This window comes from Macrobrachium nipponense, chromosome 5 (assembly GCF_015104395.2).
Source record: "Macrobrachium nipponense isolate FS-2020 chromosome 5, ASM1510439v2, whole genome shotgun sequence".
NCBI classification, from domain to species: Eukaryota; Metazoa; Arthropoda; class Malacostraca; order Decapoda; family Palaemonidae; genus Macrobrachium; species Macrobrachium nipponense.
Genome location: NC_061107.1, coordinates 106,342,090 through 106,362,730, shown reverse-complemented (window position 1 = coordinate 106,362,730; position 20,641 = coordinate 106,342,090). Strand labels below are relative to the sequence as shown.

At 37.1% G+C, this 20,641-nt stretch overlaps 1 protein-coding gene across 1 annotated transcript in view; it reads left to right on the top strand.

Moving 5' to 3' along the window:
* Positions 1–20,641, top strand: part of LOC135215570 (neural cell adhesion molecule 1-A-like) — a 336,733-nt gene that overhangs the window by 277,754 nt on the left and 38,338 nt on the right. The window contains exons 2-6 of the mRNA XM_064250428.1: positions 5,020–5,152; positions 15,266–15,459; positions 17,852–18,166; positions 18,326–18,477; positions 20,191–20,335. Of these exons, the coding sequence (XP_064106498.1) occupies positions 5,020–5,152; positions 15,266–15,459; positions 17,852–18,166; positions 18,326–18,477; positions 20,191–20,335 (939 nt within the window). The remainder of the gene's footprint in view (positions 1–5,019; positions 5,153–15,265; positions 15,460–17,851; positions 18,167–18,325; positions 18,478–20,190; positions 20,336–20,641) is intronic.

Below are 20,641 nucleotides of genomic sequence, written 5' to 3'. Positions count from 1 at the left end.
AGCACTGAAGTTCTGCTGCCTCCATCGATGAATATTTCTACTTAGATGCTGGACGTTTTGTACTTCAGCTCGTGTGCAAGCATCCAACGGCGACAAGCAGCTTGAAACTAACGATCTTGTAGATAAATTTTTCGAGGAGATATCTTCCTTTAGCTTTGCATTTGCAACAGCACTTTTTGCTTCAACTTTTTAGAGGCTGCATGATTATGTTCGTTGCAGGTCTTTATCAACTCGTAGTTTTCTTCTTTTGATTTGGTCTGTACTCTAGCTGTACACGATTTTTGTTTCCTCTGTGTACACTCCCAGTAAATTACGGATTTGTCACTATCGTATCCATGATACATGTACTGAAGATCATCCACTAAAATATCGTTGCCACGTTACTCTTAATAGTTGAAGCCATTTCTAAGGGGTGTAGAAAATGAAAGAAATGTTCGCTATCCAAGTCTCTTGAAGTTATTAAAACAACAGAGGGAACCCCTAAAGTAATAAAGTATTGGCTATGAACTTTCCTTCAATTCACCTTGCTGAATATCATCTAAACGAGTAATTTTCCAAAACAACTAATTTCTAATACTTTCCCAAACAACTGATTTTGGATATTTTCGAAAAACAAGTAATTTCGGGTAGTTTCCAAAACAACTAATTTAGAAAGGAACAAATTTTTCGAAACAATGGCAATTGTCCGGATGGCAATTGACAGCCTGGGAATTGTCCATACTAGCAATTGCCCTCATGGAAGTTGTCCGCATGGAAATTGTCCGCCTGGGAATTGTCCGCACACGGATTCATATAAATAATTCGAGCTACAAATGTCTTTAATATCTAATTCGCTCTACCTCGGAATTGATAAATTTTCATATATGTACCGAAGGGGAATTTTTAGTTGATAATAATTTCGTCCCCTCATGGAATCAAACCACTGTCCAGTGGACGGGAACGAAATCAGGACGGCCTAGTGACGTTATCAAGTCGGCCAACAGAGAGGCTATAAGTTTATATCAATTCTGGCTTTACAAATTCACCGTCGAACTCGGTGTTTTTGTAATTAGAATCGATATGAAACCCCCTCTACCATGTTAGCCAATTCGAATGTTTAATCAATGTAGCCTTGTAATGAATAATTATCACATCACCGTGATTCATATAGATCATTCGAGCTACAAATGTCCTTTAATATCTAATTTGCTCTACCTCGGAATTGATATATTTTCATATATGTACCCAAGGGGAATTTTTAGTTGATAATAATTTCGTCACCTCATGGGATCGAACCACTGTCCAGTGGACGGGAACGAAATCAGGACGGCCTAGTGACATTATCAAGTCGGCCAACAGAGAGGCTATAAGTTTATATCAATCCTGGCCTTACAAATTCACCATCGAACTCGGTGTTTTCATAATTAGAATCGATATGAAACCTCCTCTACCATGTTGGCCAATTCAAACGTTTGACCAACGTAGCCTTGTAATGAATAATAATCACATCACCGTGATTCATATAGATCATTCGAGCTACAAATGTCCTTTAATATCTAATTCGCTCTACCACTTTTTCAAAGTGATCATAAAACTCATCTGGAGCTTCTTCCGTAAACTTAAAGAGATTAACTTCTGCACTCTGACCACAACAAATATAAGCTCTTGACTACCTTGAGTAGGATTAGGCAGTGTCACAGATAATATGGAGTGAGCTTTATCAATTCCATCTCTTGTTCATATCTTTCTTTCTTCATTTCCTCTTTTTCTCTTTCTGTTTCTGTTTCTGCTGCTCTTTCTTCTTTGCTTTCTTTTCTTTTTGTTTTCTCTCTGTCTCTTTCAGCCTGCATTTTGAGCTTAGTCAAGTGTTGTTCTGCTTCTATGCATTTAAGCTCTGCTTTCACTCTCCTTTTCTCTTTCTTTTTCTCTTTCTTTTCCTCTTGCTTAGTTATAAAATCGGCCTGACTACATTCAACAACTCTTGTGCTAATTCTAACTCACCATCATGTTATTCTACCAAATTCCTTTAATGCTTTCATTGCAATGCATCTGACTTGTGCCTTAATCATACTACTAGAAACTTTACCTCCACACGCTAAGGGCAAAGGCTAGCTTAGACAACTGTTGGATGGAAGGAGCTTCTAAAAACTCAACTAAACAAATCTTAGAAGGAACTTCTAAGAAACTCAACTAAACAAATCACAATACAATGCAAAAATAACTATGTGGTCCCTCTCGTATCAAAAATCCCTAACACAACTAGTGATATTTTGTTTTCTTCCCGGGTCTGGGCACCAGTTTAATCTGTAATGATGTGTTTCAAATACATAGTTATTACACAATAACTGCAGCCGATATTCACTAGACACACTTCTCTGATAGGTGCCATTACAATAAACACCCTGATAATGTATGCATAGATTTCATAGAGCAATCAATATAAAAACAATTTATGTTACTTGAAAAAAAATTTAGCTAAAAATGGATATGAGAGAGAGAGAGAGGAGTAGAAAAGAAGGCCGACGTCATTATCAAGGCAAAACGTTTTAGGCCAAAGTTGACACAATTAGTACATGCAATCTTACAAAACATGATACAGTTGCCACAAGATTTTTTCTTTCTCTCTAGAGAAACGAAGGATGCGCAATATGTTCTAAATCCACGTGGTCCTCAGACAAAAGAAACAGCATTGTGCAATCATTCAACTCAGGAGAGTGCTTGCTGGACCAAGCACCCTTCTTATGTCTCTTCCGTCAATGCAGCTCTTATCGCTGACAACTTCATAACTCATAGTAGCTGGATGATTAAATCTTCTCTCTTTCTATTACGTTATTAAATCATTCATTCTAAATTACGTTATTGTGAAATCTAACATACATTATACACAAGATTTCAGTAATTACTACTACTATAAATAACATTTTACACAACACACTATCTCTATATAAAGAAAAATCATATGACAATTACAAATCATATCATAGCATTCTGGAAACAAATCATACCTCATACATTTTACAAGAGAATATTATGATATTATATACGTGTGTGTGTTTGCATATAGTATATATAATTTAGGTAATGGATAATACAAAAGACTGATTGACAGGTAATGGAATAAAAGAGGTATTTCACAGTAATGCAACTGTCATGAAATTAGAAGAAGCTCATGATAGAACTGATGCATGTGCAAACAGTGTGTTGAGTTTGTACAGTGTGACAGGCAATTTACGAACAGCAATGAATATTGATGAAAAAACCGAGATTCAAACAGGAGAGTAACTGGCAGGTCTGGGGCAAGAATTGGCTGTCTCCATGGCTGTTCGAAATGTTTCATTTTTATGGATGTGGTGATGTGACAGATCATATGGTTGATGTGGTGGTGCTGTGACAGATCATATGGTTGATATTTACAAATGAGACAGCATTCATTTGGTATGATGAAGAGAAAGAACAAGAAAACGTGGCGGTCTTTTTCAGGGCTCGTGAGAGAAGTTTGAAAGTTACTGTGAAGGAAAGTGATGTTACGAGGTAAACTGACAACAGGAAGAGAACGCAGTGAAGAGTAACCTGAATGTCTGATGAAAAAATAAGTTTGATTGGTATGGTTTTTTGCGAATGAAAGTCATGAGAGTAAAGGCGAGGCACAAAATAAGCGAAACAGGGAAATAATCAAGAACCGTGGAAGAGGTATGGGGGAGAACTAGAGAGGAAAGAATGAAAGGGTTGCTGTTCCGAGTCGGATTTTATAGGAGGAAGTGTAGATGTTGAATGTTAATAATGTCAGAGTTAAGGCTGGATGTGAAACACGAACTGTTTGCGGGATGTATGTGGCGAAAGAAGAACTGAACATATTATATTAATGGAGACACGTATACTTAGTAGCAAAACGTTTATTCAAAACGTAGCACTCAACAAAGCAAGATTGTTCAGACGTATTTATAAAAAATGCATATTCTTTAGTGCATTTACCAAATTTGGGGCTTCGGGTTGAAGTGGCTGTGCTCAAAAGTTCTTCGATACAATAACTTTCGTTAACTTACATAAAAAACATTGTAATCTTTTACCTTATTTTCAATAAGTATCCCTTGCATTTTGATATAGAGTGAAATATGATTGTTAACAATTTTGAAAAATCCCGTAGTCGTTGTCCAATCAGGAACCCGTGTATTAATCTAAAAAATAATTCAATTCGAATGTTAAACATTTAAAAAAAAACGCATTATTTCAACTAAATACCCCTTGCATTAGTAACCAAAAAAAATGAAATTTGATTTTTATACATTTAAAAATAATCCTGTATTCGTTTACCTTATTATCAGTCAATACCCCTTGCATTAATGTCAAGAAGGATGAAATGGGAATTTTAAATATTTACAAAAATCCTATAATCGTTTAGCTTAATGTCAACTAAATACCCCTTGCACTAATATGAAAAAAATTGAATTTTAGACATTTCTGAAAAAAAGCCCAGTGATCGTTTAGCTTACTATATCAGTCAATGCCCTTGCATTAATGTAAAGAAGAATGGAATTTGATTTTTAAACATTTAAAAAAATCCTATAATCGTTTAGCTTAATTTCACCTAAATACCCCTTGCACTAATATGACTTGACCTGCCACCTCGGTAGCCGCGAGTTCGATTCTCGGGCATTCCATTGAGGTGTGAGAGAGGTGTATTTCTGGTGATATAAGCTCACTTTCGACGTGGTTCGGAAGTCACGTAAAACCGTTGGAGGGGTAATTGACAGTAAGAGGGTTTTAAAGTTGCAATAGGAGGAAGACCGTTGGTCCCGTTGCTGAATAACTACTGGTTCCATGCAACGTAAAAACACAATACAAACAAATAAACTAATATGAAAAAAATATTTGATTTTTAGCCATTTCTAAAAAAGCCCTGTAATCGTTTAGCTTACTGTCAGTCAAAACCCTTGCATTAATGTAAAGCAGAATGAAATTTGATTTTTAAAAATGTATATACCTATTTATTGCATTAATATAAAAAAGAAAGAAATTTAATTTTTAAACGTTTTGTTTCAGCTCCCACAAGAGCCGTCTGGACAACCGTCGGAAGTCGGGCGAGTCTCTTCTGCAACCTGTCGTCCCCGATAGCTGATGACCCGGCCCTGCTCGTCCTGTGGTACAAGAGAGGAACACACAAGCCAATTTATAGGTAAGGACCGCCTCCTGTGCCTTGGGGATAGAACATAGGGAAAGTTACTCTTTCCTGTACTATACCATCCTGCTTTCTTTCAGGAGGCCGCTCCCCCCTTTTTTTATCTTTGGATAAAGTGATGTTTTTTTTTCATTTCTGTTCCGGAGTCAATGATGTAATGTTTCATTCGGAATTTGTTAGAAAGCATAGGAAGGACAAGAATTGTATTGGAAAGAGCTCTTTCAGTGCACGGATCACATCGATCAGGGAATTAATGTGTTAATGTCAGCATCAGGAATCTTAGAACTAGACGAATTTTTACAAGAGAGTGGGCCGAGGGAGAAATGAAATACCCATTGTTAGTGTTCAGATGATAAAATAATATGTCATATTTCATATATACATAAAATATAGAAGAGTGTACTTATAAGTATACTAATCAGCAAAGTAGTGGAAAATAATGTAAAGGTAGAGAAATGAGTAAAAATGAAGTATTCAGAGATAAATGACAAAATGTATGTTAGCATACAAGCATATAAGTAGAGATGTTTAGACAGATAAAATGACTGCACGAGTTAAACAAAAAGTGTTTCACGATGCATATGAAAGATGACAGAGAATGCAGAGAGGTCATTTTTAATTCATAGCAAAAACGTAATTTGGCTTTCGGAGAGAGCAAAAATAAATGTGTAATTAGGTTAAGGTACATATTGACTCTGCGAAAGGTAAGTATGATAAGGACGGAAGGCACATAAACTTGAGTGGTGTTTCAATTTAACGAACGTAAAGCCTGAGTTTTTAACTTTACAAGATCTTCACACGACAGAAGAGCAGGTTGCCATTGCTCACTCTATAAAACATGACTTACTGGGGTCTTCTTTCCCCATTACATTAAGGGGTTGGTTGCCTGAAGCACCTTCTCCACTGCCTTCTATCAAAGGCATCATCCTCAACCACCTCTTCTCTCCATATCTTCCTCCACTTTATCTCGCCATCTAATTCTCTGTCTCCCTCTCGATCTTCTTCCCCTAACAGGTTCCTCCCAATCCCTCTTAACTCCCTCCTCGTCACGTCACCCATCCTCAACACATGCCCATACCATCTCAATCATGACTCTTTTATCACCTCTGTAATCTTTACCGAAGGTGGAAATATTCAAATGATAATCGAATTTATTTACTGACGGCGTTTGTGTACATTAGATAACACCATTAAATGTTTTCGTTTTTCAGCAAAAATCTTTCCCATACACCGTGAAACTTTCTCTATTGGAGTTTATGTACGAGTTTTCTAGGGATGGTCTACTGAAGACACTCTTCCAGGAATTTTTTTTAAAGCCGACTTTCCGATGATATTTTCTAAAGTATTCGGTTATCATGTGCTTACAGGCCATGTTGACTAAAGGTTAATCATCCTGGTTTTATAAGCAATCCACTTTCTACCCCTGTATATATTTAGCATTGATGTAAATGCCATTCATTCTATTCACCCTTAAGAATTTCTTCCTTATCAATTCCTTCCATCCATAAGGTTTTACCTCGCCATCCAAACCAATAATAGCAAGAACGCGTTCTTTAATTATTCCTTGAAGTTTATTTGTCAACTGGGAAATTTTTCTTTTCCCTACTTTATAACCTAGCATTACTATGCCATCAGCATATGGTTGCTCACTGAATCTCCTTGCAGTCATTAGGAAATGGAAAACAGGTCTACACTCTATCAGTTATTTTTTCCCATTAGGAACTTGGATCGCTATACATGAATCGCTGAAAACACCCAGGATATTGCTTTCTCATTGTAAGATCTAGTACTTCTTACAGAGGAGACTTGTTAAGAACTTGACGAATTTTTACTACAGTAGAACCTCTTATCCCCGAGAGGTATTCCGTTTAAGACTAATCTGAAATTCCCGTCTAATTTTCTGAAGATTCCGGTTCCCTTGCTCTAGAGTCTGGACGATCATATAACATTCATTATCATCTCATTAAAGACCAATGAGACCAGAATCAGAACCAGTCTGACGAAGGCCATTCATATATCTGTCGAATTCAGAAACATTTGATAAGCTCTGAAAGAGAGTAACTGATTGTCTAAGCAGATATTGTTTAGGGCCACTGCGAAGAAATCTGTCGCAATAAGGTCAAGTTAGCAAACCTTACAGAGCATTTTCGTCTATGCAAATTGTGCCAAGGCACAAAAGTGCACTCAAATATTCTGTCGGAAGATCGCGCACATTTATTTGTGACTTTTCAAAATATATCGTCCAGTTTCTAGTTCCTATTGACGTTGTTGATTGAAGGTCTTTTTTTTCCATTATCCTTATAACCTAGCATTACTACGAACTGGGAGTATTAAATCCATTTCATTTTACTTGTTGTCTTATATTTCTATTGCATATTTTCATACAGGTGCGGGTTCTAAATTAACAGTGTTTTTTCTACCGTCTTGAACTGCGTAACTAGTTGTTAACTAATCGTTGTGTGCCACAGCTTGGGAGAGAGAGAGAGAGAGAGAGAGAGAGAGAGAGAGAGAGAGAGAGAGAGAGAGAGAGAGAGAGAGAGCACACGGCGTGAATGTTCATTACTCTGTCAAAATGTGTAACATCAAACCGAGAAGACCTTGATGAGAAAAGATAAAACTATTCCTAAAATTTTCTCAAGATTCTCGTAAGATCCACTCTCTCTCTCTCTCTCTCTCTCTCTCTCTCTCTCTCTCTCTCTCTCTCTCTCTCTCTCTCTCAAGTCAAACCAAGTTGTTTGCCTCCCGGATATCTCTTCTCGTGTCTGAAATGGATTTTATCTAGTCTTGTTGACAATAAATATTTGGTTTTCCCAATGCTAAGATGTTTATCAGATGGAAAGCAGTCATTGCGCTGGAATGAGAGAGAGAGAGAGAGAGAGAGAGAGAGAGAGAGAGAGAGAGAGAGAGGATGGGGTGGGGAGAATCCTTATAGTTAGTGGTACTCCAGAAAATTTGATCAAACAAGAGATTCTGTGAGAGGGATCCTGTTTTTAGTGAAGCTTATATCTTTGTTACTGGCCTTCAAACAATCAGACTCGTTTTGTTGACATCTGACTTGAATAGAAAGGTCAGAAAAACTAACGAGATCTCGTTGAGGGTCACAAAAATCCAATTAGCAGGTTGAGAAAAGAAAAGGTGGCGGGGTTGTTATTCCACTGTATAATGGAGAGAGTGAATAATGGAGAGAGTGACATAGACGTAAGATTAAAAATCAGAAGCGCGTAAGTTTATCATTGATACCTCTAAAGATGTGCTGTGGATTTTTTAACTAAATGTTAAGGTGGATGATAGAATATATGATTAGTGGAGAACTTTGGGGTTGTGGAAAGGGGATATGATGCCTGCGTGCAATGTTGACTTATATAAAATACATGAATCAGGAGTTGAAGAGTAAAGTGAAAATGTCAGCGGTTCATGTAGAATGTGAAAACAGTCTTCTAATCGTTGCACGGAGATACAATGGGAAAGGATATGAAGGATGTACGGTGTAATTGTCATGACGAAAAAACCCACTGGCACAATATGTTAATGAGAAATGACAACTTGGATGCAAAGCGAGTGCTCTCACAAAGGGGTGTGACGCCTTCTCTTTTATTAAATGTTTCTGTGGGTGGTGTTATGACAGGGATCAAGGAAGCATGGAATGGAATGGAATGGAATATAGAATTTAGTCCAAAGACCAAGCACAGGGACCCATGATGTCATTCAGCGCTGGAGGGGTAATTGACAGTGAGAGGGTTTTAAAGTTGCAATAGGAGGAAGACCTCGCAGTTGCACTTTGAAACAATTACAGGAGAGGGTGAAAAGTAAGATCGAAGAAAGGAAATATGAACGGAGGTACAGTAAAAGGAATGAAAGAGGTTGCAACTAGGGGCCGAAGGGACGCTACAAAGGCCTTGTTATGCCTGCAGTGCACCAAGTGTAGTGCACCGCGACGGCACTATCCCCCTACGGGTTCAAGGAAGCACGTGGCTGCCAAAATTTGTTGCGAATTGAGAGGATAGAGGGATGTTTACGATAGTCACACCAACTGCATAGTTTCTGTAGATTGTGCTCACCATTCATTTTCCATTGAAAGGTAAATGAGACAGTGACGGTTTTCTCCTTTCATTACGTAACCATAAAACTTCTAAACAAATAACAACAACGGTCTACAAATAGCCTTTACACGTTCAGTCCTATCACAAAAATAGAAATATTTAGCTTTACCTAAAAAAAAAGCTAAAGTAAATCCCAATACTTCATTTGTATCATTAATGTTCCTGCTTTCTTTCTATCCTCCATAAAAGGAGAACAATTCCCGTGGGAGAGTTAGCTGTTCCTCTCTCATTATTGTCCCGACAAAATCCGCCGCGAAAGACGCCATCATCGAGATAAGTAAGACCGTTATTATCTTGTCTCCATTGGTGGTGGACTATTGACGTCACACGTAGTTAAGCGTCGAGTTGGCGTTCTTTTAATATACAAGTTTTGACATCATTTGGGTAATTGCCAGTCATTTCTGTGCTTGAATTTTCCTTCCTGTTTCCTTCGAAGCTTCCGCTCAGGAGACATTAAACCTTTTACCGTTGATCAGTTGATTGCTTTCCCGACTCTCAATGTTTGGTGATTAGCCGTGAAATTAAACAAAAAGCTCATATGTTCTCTCATATTTTGGCATATTGGTCATTCCGTAACTCAGATACAGACTAAGGAGGAGAGAGAGAGAGAGAGAGAGAGAGAGAGAGAGAGAGAATGCCTAAATGAAGTGCCATTTAGAGTGGCGCTCGTGAGAGGGGAGAGAGCCATTTAGCCATGAGAGCCGAAGCGAGAGAGCCGGAGTCGCGAGTTAATGGGTTGAGGCTGAATCATTTCTGCGATGCTCTGCATAGTAATGCTCTCTCGTCACAGCAATAGAATGGTAATGGAAAAGCAATACGATATCTAGAAAGTAATTCCGATCTCAAGGAGGTGATTCAATTCCGCATTTTAAAGCAAAGGGAAGCACTGGACTTCAGATAACGTCTCAATATTGACAGCAGAGTCTGAAAGTGATGAGGGGGGAAGAAAAAATAAAAAAAAATCAATCGTTGCTTTGGTTAGCCTGGAAAAAGCCCTCAGCTATAAAGAAGGGGCTTTGCTGGTTTGAATAGCAGAAGGGTCACGAGGGATAAGTCCGATGTCAAATTCAAGGCAGTTAATAAACCAAAGGAGGCAAAGGATGAATATTAAAGTTCTTTTTTTTTCATCATACTTACTTTTTACGTATTTTGTACTGAGCCTTGTCAAGCTGGACTAAATATTCATGTAACAAGATTAACGAGTTATCAGAGTAAATAAAAACACAGGTTTCTTTACAATAGACATAATAAATAGAAAGATGCTAGTAGACGGCTATGAAGAAGAAGAAGAAGAAAAAGAAGAAGAAGGAGGAGAAGAGTAAGATTAATACGAGAGGCTGGAGGGAACCAATCTGCAAAGTGTATGAAATGACCCCCTGCCCCCCTCCCGAAAGAATGGAATAAAATTCCAATTAGGAAGAGCAAAGAGCTCCAAGAGCGTTAACTTAAAGGAACAAAGGTCTTCTTGAGGTTGAGAAAAATATTCACAGGGATCATAAAGCCAAGAAGAGAAAAAGACTTGAAAGCGCAGGGAAGTTTTCTGGACAACTGAACGCAGTTGGAAACGTGGCCAGAGCCAAAAGAGTCGGGCAATTGCAGCCAGAATGGAATGAAGAATAAGTAAGCGAGAAAACAGACTGAGAATGAATGACTAGAATGCAATCGACGTAAAAACAGTCGGTACTCCCCAGATACGTTACGAGTGAGAAAGAGGAATAATTCAGAGGCAAAATGATATAAACAAGAAAGCTTACGATTGTGTGTGTGTGTGTGTGTGTGTGTGTATGAGTTTATATGTGTGTGGATACACTATATATATTGTCTATGTTCTCGACTGATCTAGTCTTCCCCTCATTTGCAATCCCTAAGATAACGTTATACTTTATATTCTTTTCTCTCTGATGTGCTCTTCTTTTCCATTTTTTTAAATAAAATGACAGACTTTAAGTATACGCAGCGGCAATGATTCATGAGATTCTAGAGTGCTCCTGCTGACTTCAGCATGGGGAAGCCAGCCATGAATATCACCATCCACGAAGTACCAAGCAGATGACAGATGTCTTGCAGATTCACACTTAATAGCATCCTTTCAATCAATATTCCATACTCTTTTTGTCCTCTTCTTTTATTAAAGAATTACTGCTTGCCGTTCTTAAATCCTACTATCTAGTGAGGTTTCTATGGATATTTTGTATGATTAACAGTAATATTCGAATTCCATTTTGCTGCGAAGGAGAGAAATTGTCTTGGTTAGCCATTTACATACACTGTCATGCATCACGGATTCTGTTATCCTTCGTATAAATCCCATCTCTAAAAAAAATGTTTATTTTTAAATGGCTGACTTTTTGCCATGAGTCCTTAGATAACGCAGACCAACTTCCACACAGATGTCATCTTCATCAGGTATTTTAGTTTACACCAAATCAAATTACTTATCGGATGAATTCCTTTAACTGATTCTGGTTCTCTGGGAACTTAACTTTCTAATGTCAGCTACCCAGAACCGACCATTAAACATGCAAACTGCGTTCCAATCCAAACCAAGATGACCAAGTAATTAACAATCTTAACTTACCCTATTTTACCCTTTTTAACATATTTGGTTGCAATTTTCTTGTATTCCTTGTATGTCTGGCTATTCGACAAAGGGCAAAATGATATCTTATTTACTTATATATATATATTATATATATATATATATAGATATATATATATATATCAATTCAAGCTACAAATGTCCTTTAATATCTAAATTCACTTTACTCCAAATCCCCAAAGATATATTTTCATATATGTACCGAAGGGGAATTTTTAAGTTGATAACAATTTCGTCCCCCCCATGGGATCGAACCACCGTCCAGGTGGACAGGGACGAAATCAGGACAGTCAGTGACGCTATCCAATCAGCCCCAACAGAGATGCTATAAGTTTCATATCGATTCTGACCTTACAAATCACCCTTCGATCTGGATGCTTTCGTAATTAGAATCGAATATGAACCCCGTCTACCATGTGGCCAATTCGAGCGTTTGACAGAACGTAGCCTTTTGTTATGAATAATTATCACATCGAACCGTGATCCATTTTATATATCAATTCAAGCTACAAATGTCCCTTTAATCTAAACATCACTTTACCTCCCAAATGATATATTTTCATATATACCGAAGGGGAATTTTTAAGTTGATAACAATTTCGTCCCCCCCATGGATCGAACCACCGTCCAGGTGGACAGGGACGAAAATCAGGACAGTCAGTGACGCTATCCAATCAGCCAACAGAGACGCTATAAGTTCATATCGATTCTGACCTTACAAATCACCCTCGATCTGGATGCTTTCGTAATTAGAATCGATATGAAACCCCGTCTACCATGTTGGCCAATTCGAGCGTTTGACAGAACGTAGCCTTTTGTTATGAATAATTATCACATCGAACCGTGATCCATTTATATATCAATTCAAGCTACAAATGTCCTTTAATATCTAAATTCACTTTACCTCCCAAATGATATATATTCATATATGTAACCGAAGGGGAATTTTTAAGTTGATAACAATTTCGTCCCCCCCATGGATCGAACCACCGTCCAGGTGGACAGGGACGAAATCAGGACAGTCAGTGTCGCTATCCAATCAGCCAACAGAGACGCTATAAGTTTCATATCGATTCTGACCTTACAAATCACCCTCGATCTGGATGCTTTCGTAATTAGAATCGATATGAAACCCCGTCTACCATGTTGGCCAATTCGAGCGTTTGACAGAAAACGTAGCCTTTTTGTTATGAATAATTATCACATCGAACCGTGATCCATTTATATATCAATTCAAGCTACAAATGTCCTTTAATATCTAAATTCACTTTACCTCCCAAATGATATATTTTCATATATGTACGCCGAAGGGGAATTATCATAACAAAAGGCTACGTTCTGTCAAACGCTCGAATTGGCCAACATGGTAGACGGGGTTTCATATCGATTCTAATTACGAAAGCATCCAGATCGAGGGTGATTTGTAAGGTCAGAATCGATATGAACTTATAGCGTCTCTGTTGGCTGATTGGATAGCGTCACTGACTGTCCTGATTTCGTCCCTGTCCACCTGGACGTGGTTCGATCCCATGGGGGGGACGAAATTGTTATCAACTTAAAATTCCCCTTCGGTACATATATAAAATATATCATTTGGGAGGTAAAGTGAATTTAGATATTAAAGGACATTTGTAGCTTGAATTGATATATAAAATGGATCACGGTTCGATGTGATAATTCTATCATATATATATATATATATATATATATATATATATATATATATATATATATATATATTTTTTTTTTTTTTTTTTTTTTTTTTTTTTTTTTTTTTCACCCGCTTCACAAGTATGTTGGATCCAAATTATTGTTGGCTGATAGTTCCTTTAGGTTTGTCTTGCTATTAAGCAAGAGAACTTTGATAAAGGTTACAAGTGTAGAGATTTAGTTCTGCTATCGATTTAGTACATCATAAGGCACGTACATGTACACGTCAGAATGGTCGGGTAGGTGGATTTGTTTTAAGATTACTTCAAGATTTCCTCACAGGTAGGCAAGCAGCGAGTTGCTGTTGATGGAATTTGGGGTGAACCAAAGACTATTTTGTCTGGGGTTCCACAGGGTAATGGTTTGGTCCACTACTACTTTTAGTGTATTGAGGGAGCTTTCTCAGCAAGAAAAGTTAATAGAAAAGATCCGTCATACTGTCTGGATACTTTATAGATAACTGGTTTTAAGTCGATCTGAAATATGCCTTTGATAAATAAAATCGAATTCATCCTGACTTTTCGTCCACAACCTAAATACTCCTTCAAACACTTAGAAGAAACCGGAGATTGGGAATCTCTATTCTGGATACTACTTTCAATTCTGCTGGTAAAAGTTAATTGAATGGGGTCCTTTTAGTGATTGTACTATTCAGAACAATTGTGTATGTGAAAACTTTTATACTTACATATATATATATATATATATATATATATATATATATATATATATATATATTATGTATATATAAATTTGTTGACTCCTGTGTCAATAATATCTCTGCTTTCGAAGAAATGAAAAATGAAAATTTATTTTACCCGATATTGGCTCCACAATGTTTTGCCATACACAACTCACTATTGTTAATTCATTCATTCTCTCTGGTGCTCATGAAAAGGAATTATGGGGAATGTCCTCTGAGATGGATTTTCAGTTGCTTCCATCAGGACGCCACCACCGCAGACTCTCTTTCACTGACAGATGAATTAACGTTTGCAAAAAAGTGACACATGGGATAATTTCTTTTATCATTGTTAGGTTGGGCCAGAGCTGCCGGATTCCAAGGGATTCGCAACAATAGTAAGGCTCCACGCTCTGAAGCTTACTCAACAATGCGAAAACAAAAGCAAAACAACAAAGGAAATGATACGCTAGACCAGTGCTGAAGTAAATTAAAAAATGAAAATGGCAATCATGGGAATGAAAACGGGTTTCAATGGGCAGTTAATGTCAAGTGAATATTCACATATGTCTGACAATAGCAACTCACATCTGAGCTGAAGTTGACTAATTTCCGAATGAAAATGTAATATGTCATTGAATTTATCTGTCGTCAAATATATATATATATATATATATATATATATATATATATATATATATATATATATATATATATATATATGCGTCATATCACATTACCGTGATTCCAATATACCCATAAAACATCGGTGCTACAAATGCGGCTCTAAACCTCGGAATTTAAGTATATGTTTCAATATATGTTAACATATTATCTATACTATATATATATATATATATATCTATATATATATAATATATATTATTATATTTCATATATAAATTTACATTATCGGAAACAGGTTTTATTAATACTTTCCTTTCGAAAATTCATCACACATGAGATAATTTTTTAGTTGCTTTAGAATACTAGCAGTAAATATCCTTCCTCTCCTTCAGTTTTGATATGCGTAACGGACCAGCTACTCACTGGAAGAACCCGGAGTCCATAGGAACGAGGTCCACCTTCGAGCCCAATCAAGACGCACTTGTCGTCCAGCGAGTCCTGGTGGAGGACGAAGGAACCTATAGGTGTAGGGTGGATTTTAAGACGAATCCTACTCTTGAGTACATTACCAACCTCACAGTTGTAGGTAAGTTTAAAGAATTCACTCCTTTTGTTCGTTAGTCAACATATAGGTAAAGATAAAGTTGAACAAATGTTTGCACATGTTTTTCCTCGTGATTAGTTAAGTTTTTTGGTCCCAGATGTATACATATCACGTAAATGATTGCATATATCACTGGTAACCTTCTGCTTTTCCACAAACATATCTTACCGTTTTACAGCAATGAAAAAATTACAATTTCACTATAACAAAGATTTTGCTTTACTGCAATACAAAAGCCCTGTAAAGCTAAACATCAAAACTAGTTTTAGCCTGGAAATCAAATGTATGCATTGAGGCGTCCTGGAAGCTTCCTGGGATCTGGAACAGCAAAGAGCTGTACGAAGCAGGATCTCGAAATTGTTGTCTGCGAATTGGATTTTTGCTAAATAAATCGACAGTCACCAATTCCATTTTATTAATCTTGCTGGTCGTTTCACCTGCTTTTGGTATTTTCTGTAGACAGCATATGAATGTTGCTTTACCATTTGCATATATAATTATTCTTCGTATCACGATTGCTCTAGAAATAACGTATTTCTATATTGTTTCATTGGATATGTATTAAAGTAGCAATAGACTTACTGTACATCAAAAATTACCAGTTCTCATTTTGAAAATCTGTGGTTAAAGAATTCCAAAGAAATTTCTTAGCCATCTCAATAAAAGGAATATTTTAATTACATTTTTCCCTATAAAATGACCAATTCATTTTTAAGTTCTTTGATAAAAGTTCATTTTCGTGCTCATCACCTTCGTCGCTAACTCCAGCAACAAAAGGCTTCTCTGTTCAATTCTGCCATTCGTGTTTTGCCTTTGTTTCATCTTCCACAAATCTCCGATGATCTCCAGCTTCCCATCTCACAGTTCTAATCCCGATCCCGCGTCTGAGTTTTGGTCTTCAAGCGCTTCTGGTGACGGCAGTAGCGAAGTTGAGATTATCAAAAATACTATTCTCATCTCTGTCTCACGGTCTCGTCTCTCATTGTATTCCGTCGTGATAATCTTTTTTTTTTTTAATACATATTCCGAAAAGGACAACTTATTTGAGATACATGAGTTTTTTAAAAAATAAATTCTCAAAAGGGCAACTTATTTGAGATACACGAGTTTTAAAAAAAATAAATTCTCAAAAGGACAACTTATTTGAGATACACGAGTTTTTTTAAAAAATAAATTCTCAAAAGGACAACTTATTTGAGATACACGAGTTTTAAAAAAAATAAATTCTCAAAAGGACAACTTATTTGAGATACACGAGTTTTTTTAAAAAATAAATTCTCAAAAGGACAACTTATTTGAGATACACGAGCAATTTAATTGTGATCCACGTCCGTAAAGAAATTGAGATCATTAAATATTCATGCTTAATATGACTTTCCTATACAATTCCAGCCTATTTGATTTCAAATTCTCATCCGGCCCTGCCCGCTGTTTGAGTTGCACTTTGAAATCTTTCACTCAATTCCTGCTCTCAAGAACCTGTTTTCATATCAGTGCTACTTAATATTTACAAGAAAAATACGAATAATCTTTTTTTTTCTTTCAATTTTTATTAAAGTTTTTCATCCGTTTGTGCATATTCCGTCCTCGTTAATTTCCACTGTTCTTGGACTTCCATAGAGTCCCATCGCACTAAATAGATGAAGCAGGCATGATTCAATAAAATTAACTAAAGTGACTTTTACGCATCGACTGTGTTACTGATTTTCCCGTCGTCGTGTCTTGAAGATCAGTGAATTGTTTGTTCTGTCGGATAAATAATCATTTTGGATATAGTTTTATCTCAAAGGAAAAGATATTATAAAAGGCAACCTTCTAAGGTAATCCATTATGATCATCCTTACAGAGTCATTTTGACGATATAGTCGGGAAATGTTGAGTTTCTATTTGCATTGCGCCCTCAGTTTTTTGTCATCTCATTGTATTAGGTAAAGAAGGCTTCCGTAAGTTGCGACAAATAGCTCCATAAAGAATTGTGACTTCCTCTTTGTCACGTTATATGAACACATCCACTTTAATCATATGTTCATGCAATATACTAAAAGCAACAGTAAAAAAAAAAAACTTTTTACTCTAGCCATGCAGTCCATTTAAAGAGTCATAATCCTCTGTTAGTCTAATGAGATTGAAGTAACGGACATTTTTTGAGATAGCGTTTCCGTTTATTATACTGTTTTGCATCCCTTTCCTCCATCCATTCTATTCAGAATACACTATAGTCCATATCGTTTCTAAATTTCATAGTTTTTATTAATATATGAATATTTTGGCGAAATAATGCATGGGAGTTTTTGTTAAAACCGAATTTCCTCCTCTTTTCATGCCATCATATTTCTTACCCAGAATTACTATTTAATCTTCCTCTCTCTGACAGTTCCTCCGAGAAGATTATCTATATTCACTGATCTTAACGTGGAGGCGCGAAGCATTGTCGGACCTTACAATGAAGGCGATGACCTTCGGTTGATCTGCCGAGCCAGCGGAGGATCGCCACCTCCAAGAGTGACCTGGTGGGAAGGAGATACCCTCCTGGATATGACCTCAGAAGTCTCGACGCTAGATCAGGTCTCAAACACATTATTTGTCCCTCGGCTGACGAGGCAAGACCTCGATCGTACCCTGACTTGTAAAGCCTCTAACACAAATCTCACGGTGCCTCTGATCACCACAGTTTCCCTCGATATGAGTTGTAAGTGATGTCTTTTGTATATCTCTTGAAATGACCAGCGTTTATGGCCAAAGGCTCTCTGAGTTTCTAGTGATATATGAGGCGGAATAACACCATGTAACACATTGCCATATTCGTTCTGCAAAATATTGATCGTTTGTTTCATTCTTGTGTTTTCAGTTCCACCTTTATGGGTCCGCCTTCTGACCAGTCGAGACCCGCTGAGTGCCAACAATCCTTACGACGTGGCGTGCCAGACGGCAGGGGCCAGACCGGCAGCCAGAATCACCTGGATGCTGGGAGAAGAGATACTCACAACTCATGAGGAAAAGGTCGGTGGTCCTGCTCGCATTTTCATTTTACCTGAACAAAAGTAAATCAAATTTAGTTTGAAGCATTTCATTAAATGTTACTGATTTTGTTAAACTCTCAATGGTTTTACGCAAAAAATTACTGCTGTTACTCGGGATCATATTTTTATTGTTGTCTGAGAAAGAGTGATAATAGTAACTCTTTTCTTCTTTTTGTCAGATGGGTTATTAGGTTTGACGTATAAAGCTTAAGCGAAAAATATTTGTTCACACTTTTCCTTCCCTGTTTCTAAATCAAAATAGCCAAACTGTAAATATAGAAGTGGTTAAATCTGAAGCGAAAACTAGAAAAAAAAAAAAAAAAAAGGTTGGGGTGGGGGGGGGGGGGGGTGACTATTCGGCAAACAAGCAATTGATAGTCAAGTAAGGAGACTCAGAGGGTGAGAACAGGGATAAAGATGATGATGATGATGATATGCCGTTGTAACTCGCATCTCAGATGTTACAACAGCTCAGAGTGCAGCGGTAACAGCAAACATTCATGTTCTAAAGAAAATAAATATTGGATTCTTTTGTATATTTCTCGCAGGGATATGTATACGTTTCTTATTTTATGTGCCCTTCTGGTTCTCTTCCATTATTATGTAGTGACATTACTAACCCTACCATTATTAAATGATGACGTTACTAATTCATAAAACAATCGGGCTAAGTATCAGATGCCGAGTTAACTCACTGCTTAGCTCAAGCTGTTGTTTTGAGTTGTGCAAATGTTTAAGTTTATATTTTTTTTATCTTTTTTAATAGTATTACGATATAGACAAATTTTCAGAACACGTCCTCATGTTGATTTTCGGTTCGCATTTGATACTGAAAAACTTATCGTCGTCTTATCCCACCTACGAGAATTGAAATATAATACTCACATAGAAGTTATACGATCACCATTGAAACTATGGGAAATTAAGTATACTAGAATGGTAACTAAGACTTCTTTGAATGCTTTTTTTGTTTATGTGTATGAACCCAAGCATATGAATAACCGCATTCTTTATAAAGAATTATAAACAGGCGCTGCTTCCTTTAATAAAGATAATACACTGTTTTGACGAAGAGAAAATTAATTTAACTATATTATATATGTTCACTGTGCGGGTGAAAAACATTGACCCTTCCCCTTATTTTGAACACTTAATTAATAATGTTCTAAAAGGCAAGCAAGCACGCCAAGCAATAAAATGTCCCTTGCTCACGCAATGCCAAGTTTATGACGTCATACCCTGCCAGTTTGTTGGGCAACAGTCCGCTTGAAATGGCACGTATGTAGAAAATGGTGTTTTGGAGCCAAGTATATTGCAAGCACTACACCATACAAGCATCACAAATGCTTTTGGAAAGCGACGTCAGCTGAGCAAGAAATATCCATTTCGTTCCCAGCTTTACTTTTAACACGCAAAATGAAGCTTTGGATGAAACATCATTTATTGTATATGAAATAAAAATCGACAATTATGTTGTATTTTACCCAGTCATATAGTTTACTCTGTAATTGTGGATTTTTATGACACAAACTGCTTTTCACGAGATTGAATTTACTAGCACATCATGTAATCTTATCTAAATAGTATTAGTCCTTGCTGGGGGGATATGAACTATCGCACAGTGGTTTAGCTGCCATGGAGGAGCGGGAATACACTATAAATCTTGTCTATATCGCCTCCGTCTCTCCGCCAGACAAGCCATGAAGGAAATGTGACGACCAGCGAACTGCGATGGACTCCAAGAGTCTCCGACGCCGGGAAGTTGCTGCAGTGTAGCGCCGAGTCGCCAGACTTGCACGAGCCGCCTCTTGTTGACAAATGGACCCTGGATATCTATTGTGAGTTTTTCATCTCGTTCTGTAGAAATGCTCTTGACCAAACCACTCTTTCTCTCTCTCTCTCTCTCTCTCTCTCTCTCTCTCTCTCTCTCTCTCTCTCTCTCTCTCTCGCTATGCGATACTGATAAGGACGATTTTAGTTATCCATTATGAAATGTGTGGAAGAGAGTGCAATATCTGATAATCTTCTCTATGTGTTTTTTTTTTACAGTCTTGCATTAGTCGGTTGTTTTCCCCAATGGCTTTTATTTTACTCGCCTTTTCTTGGTTCACTCCCCCCGCCCCCAAACTCTCGCTGAATTTGGG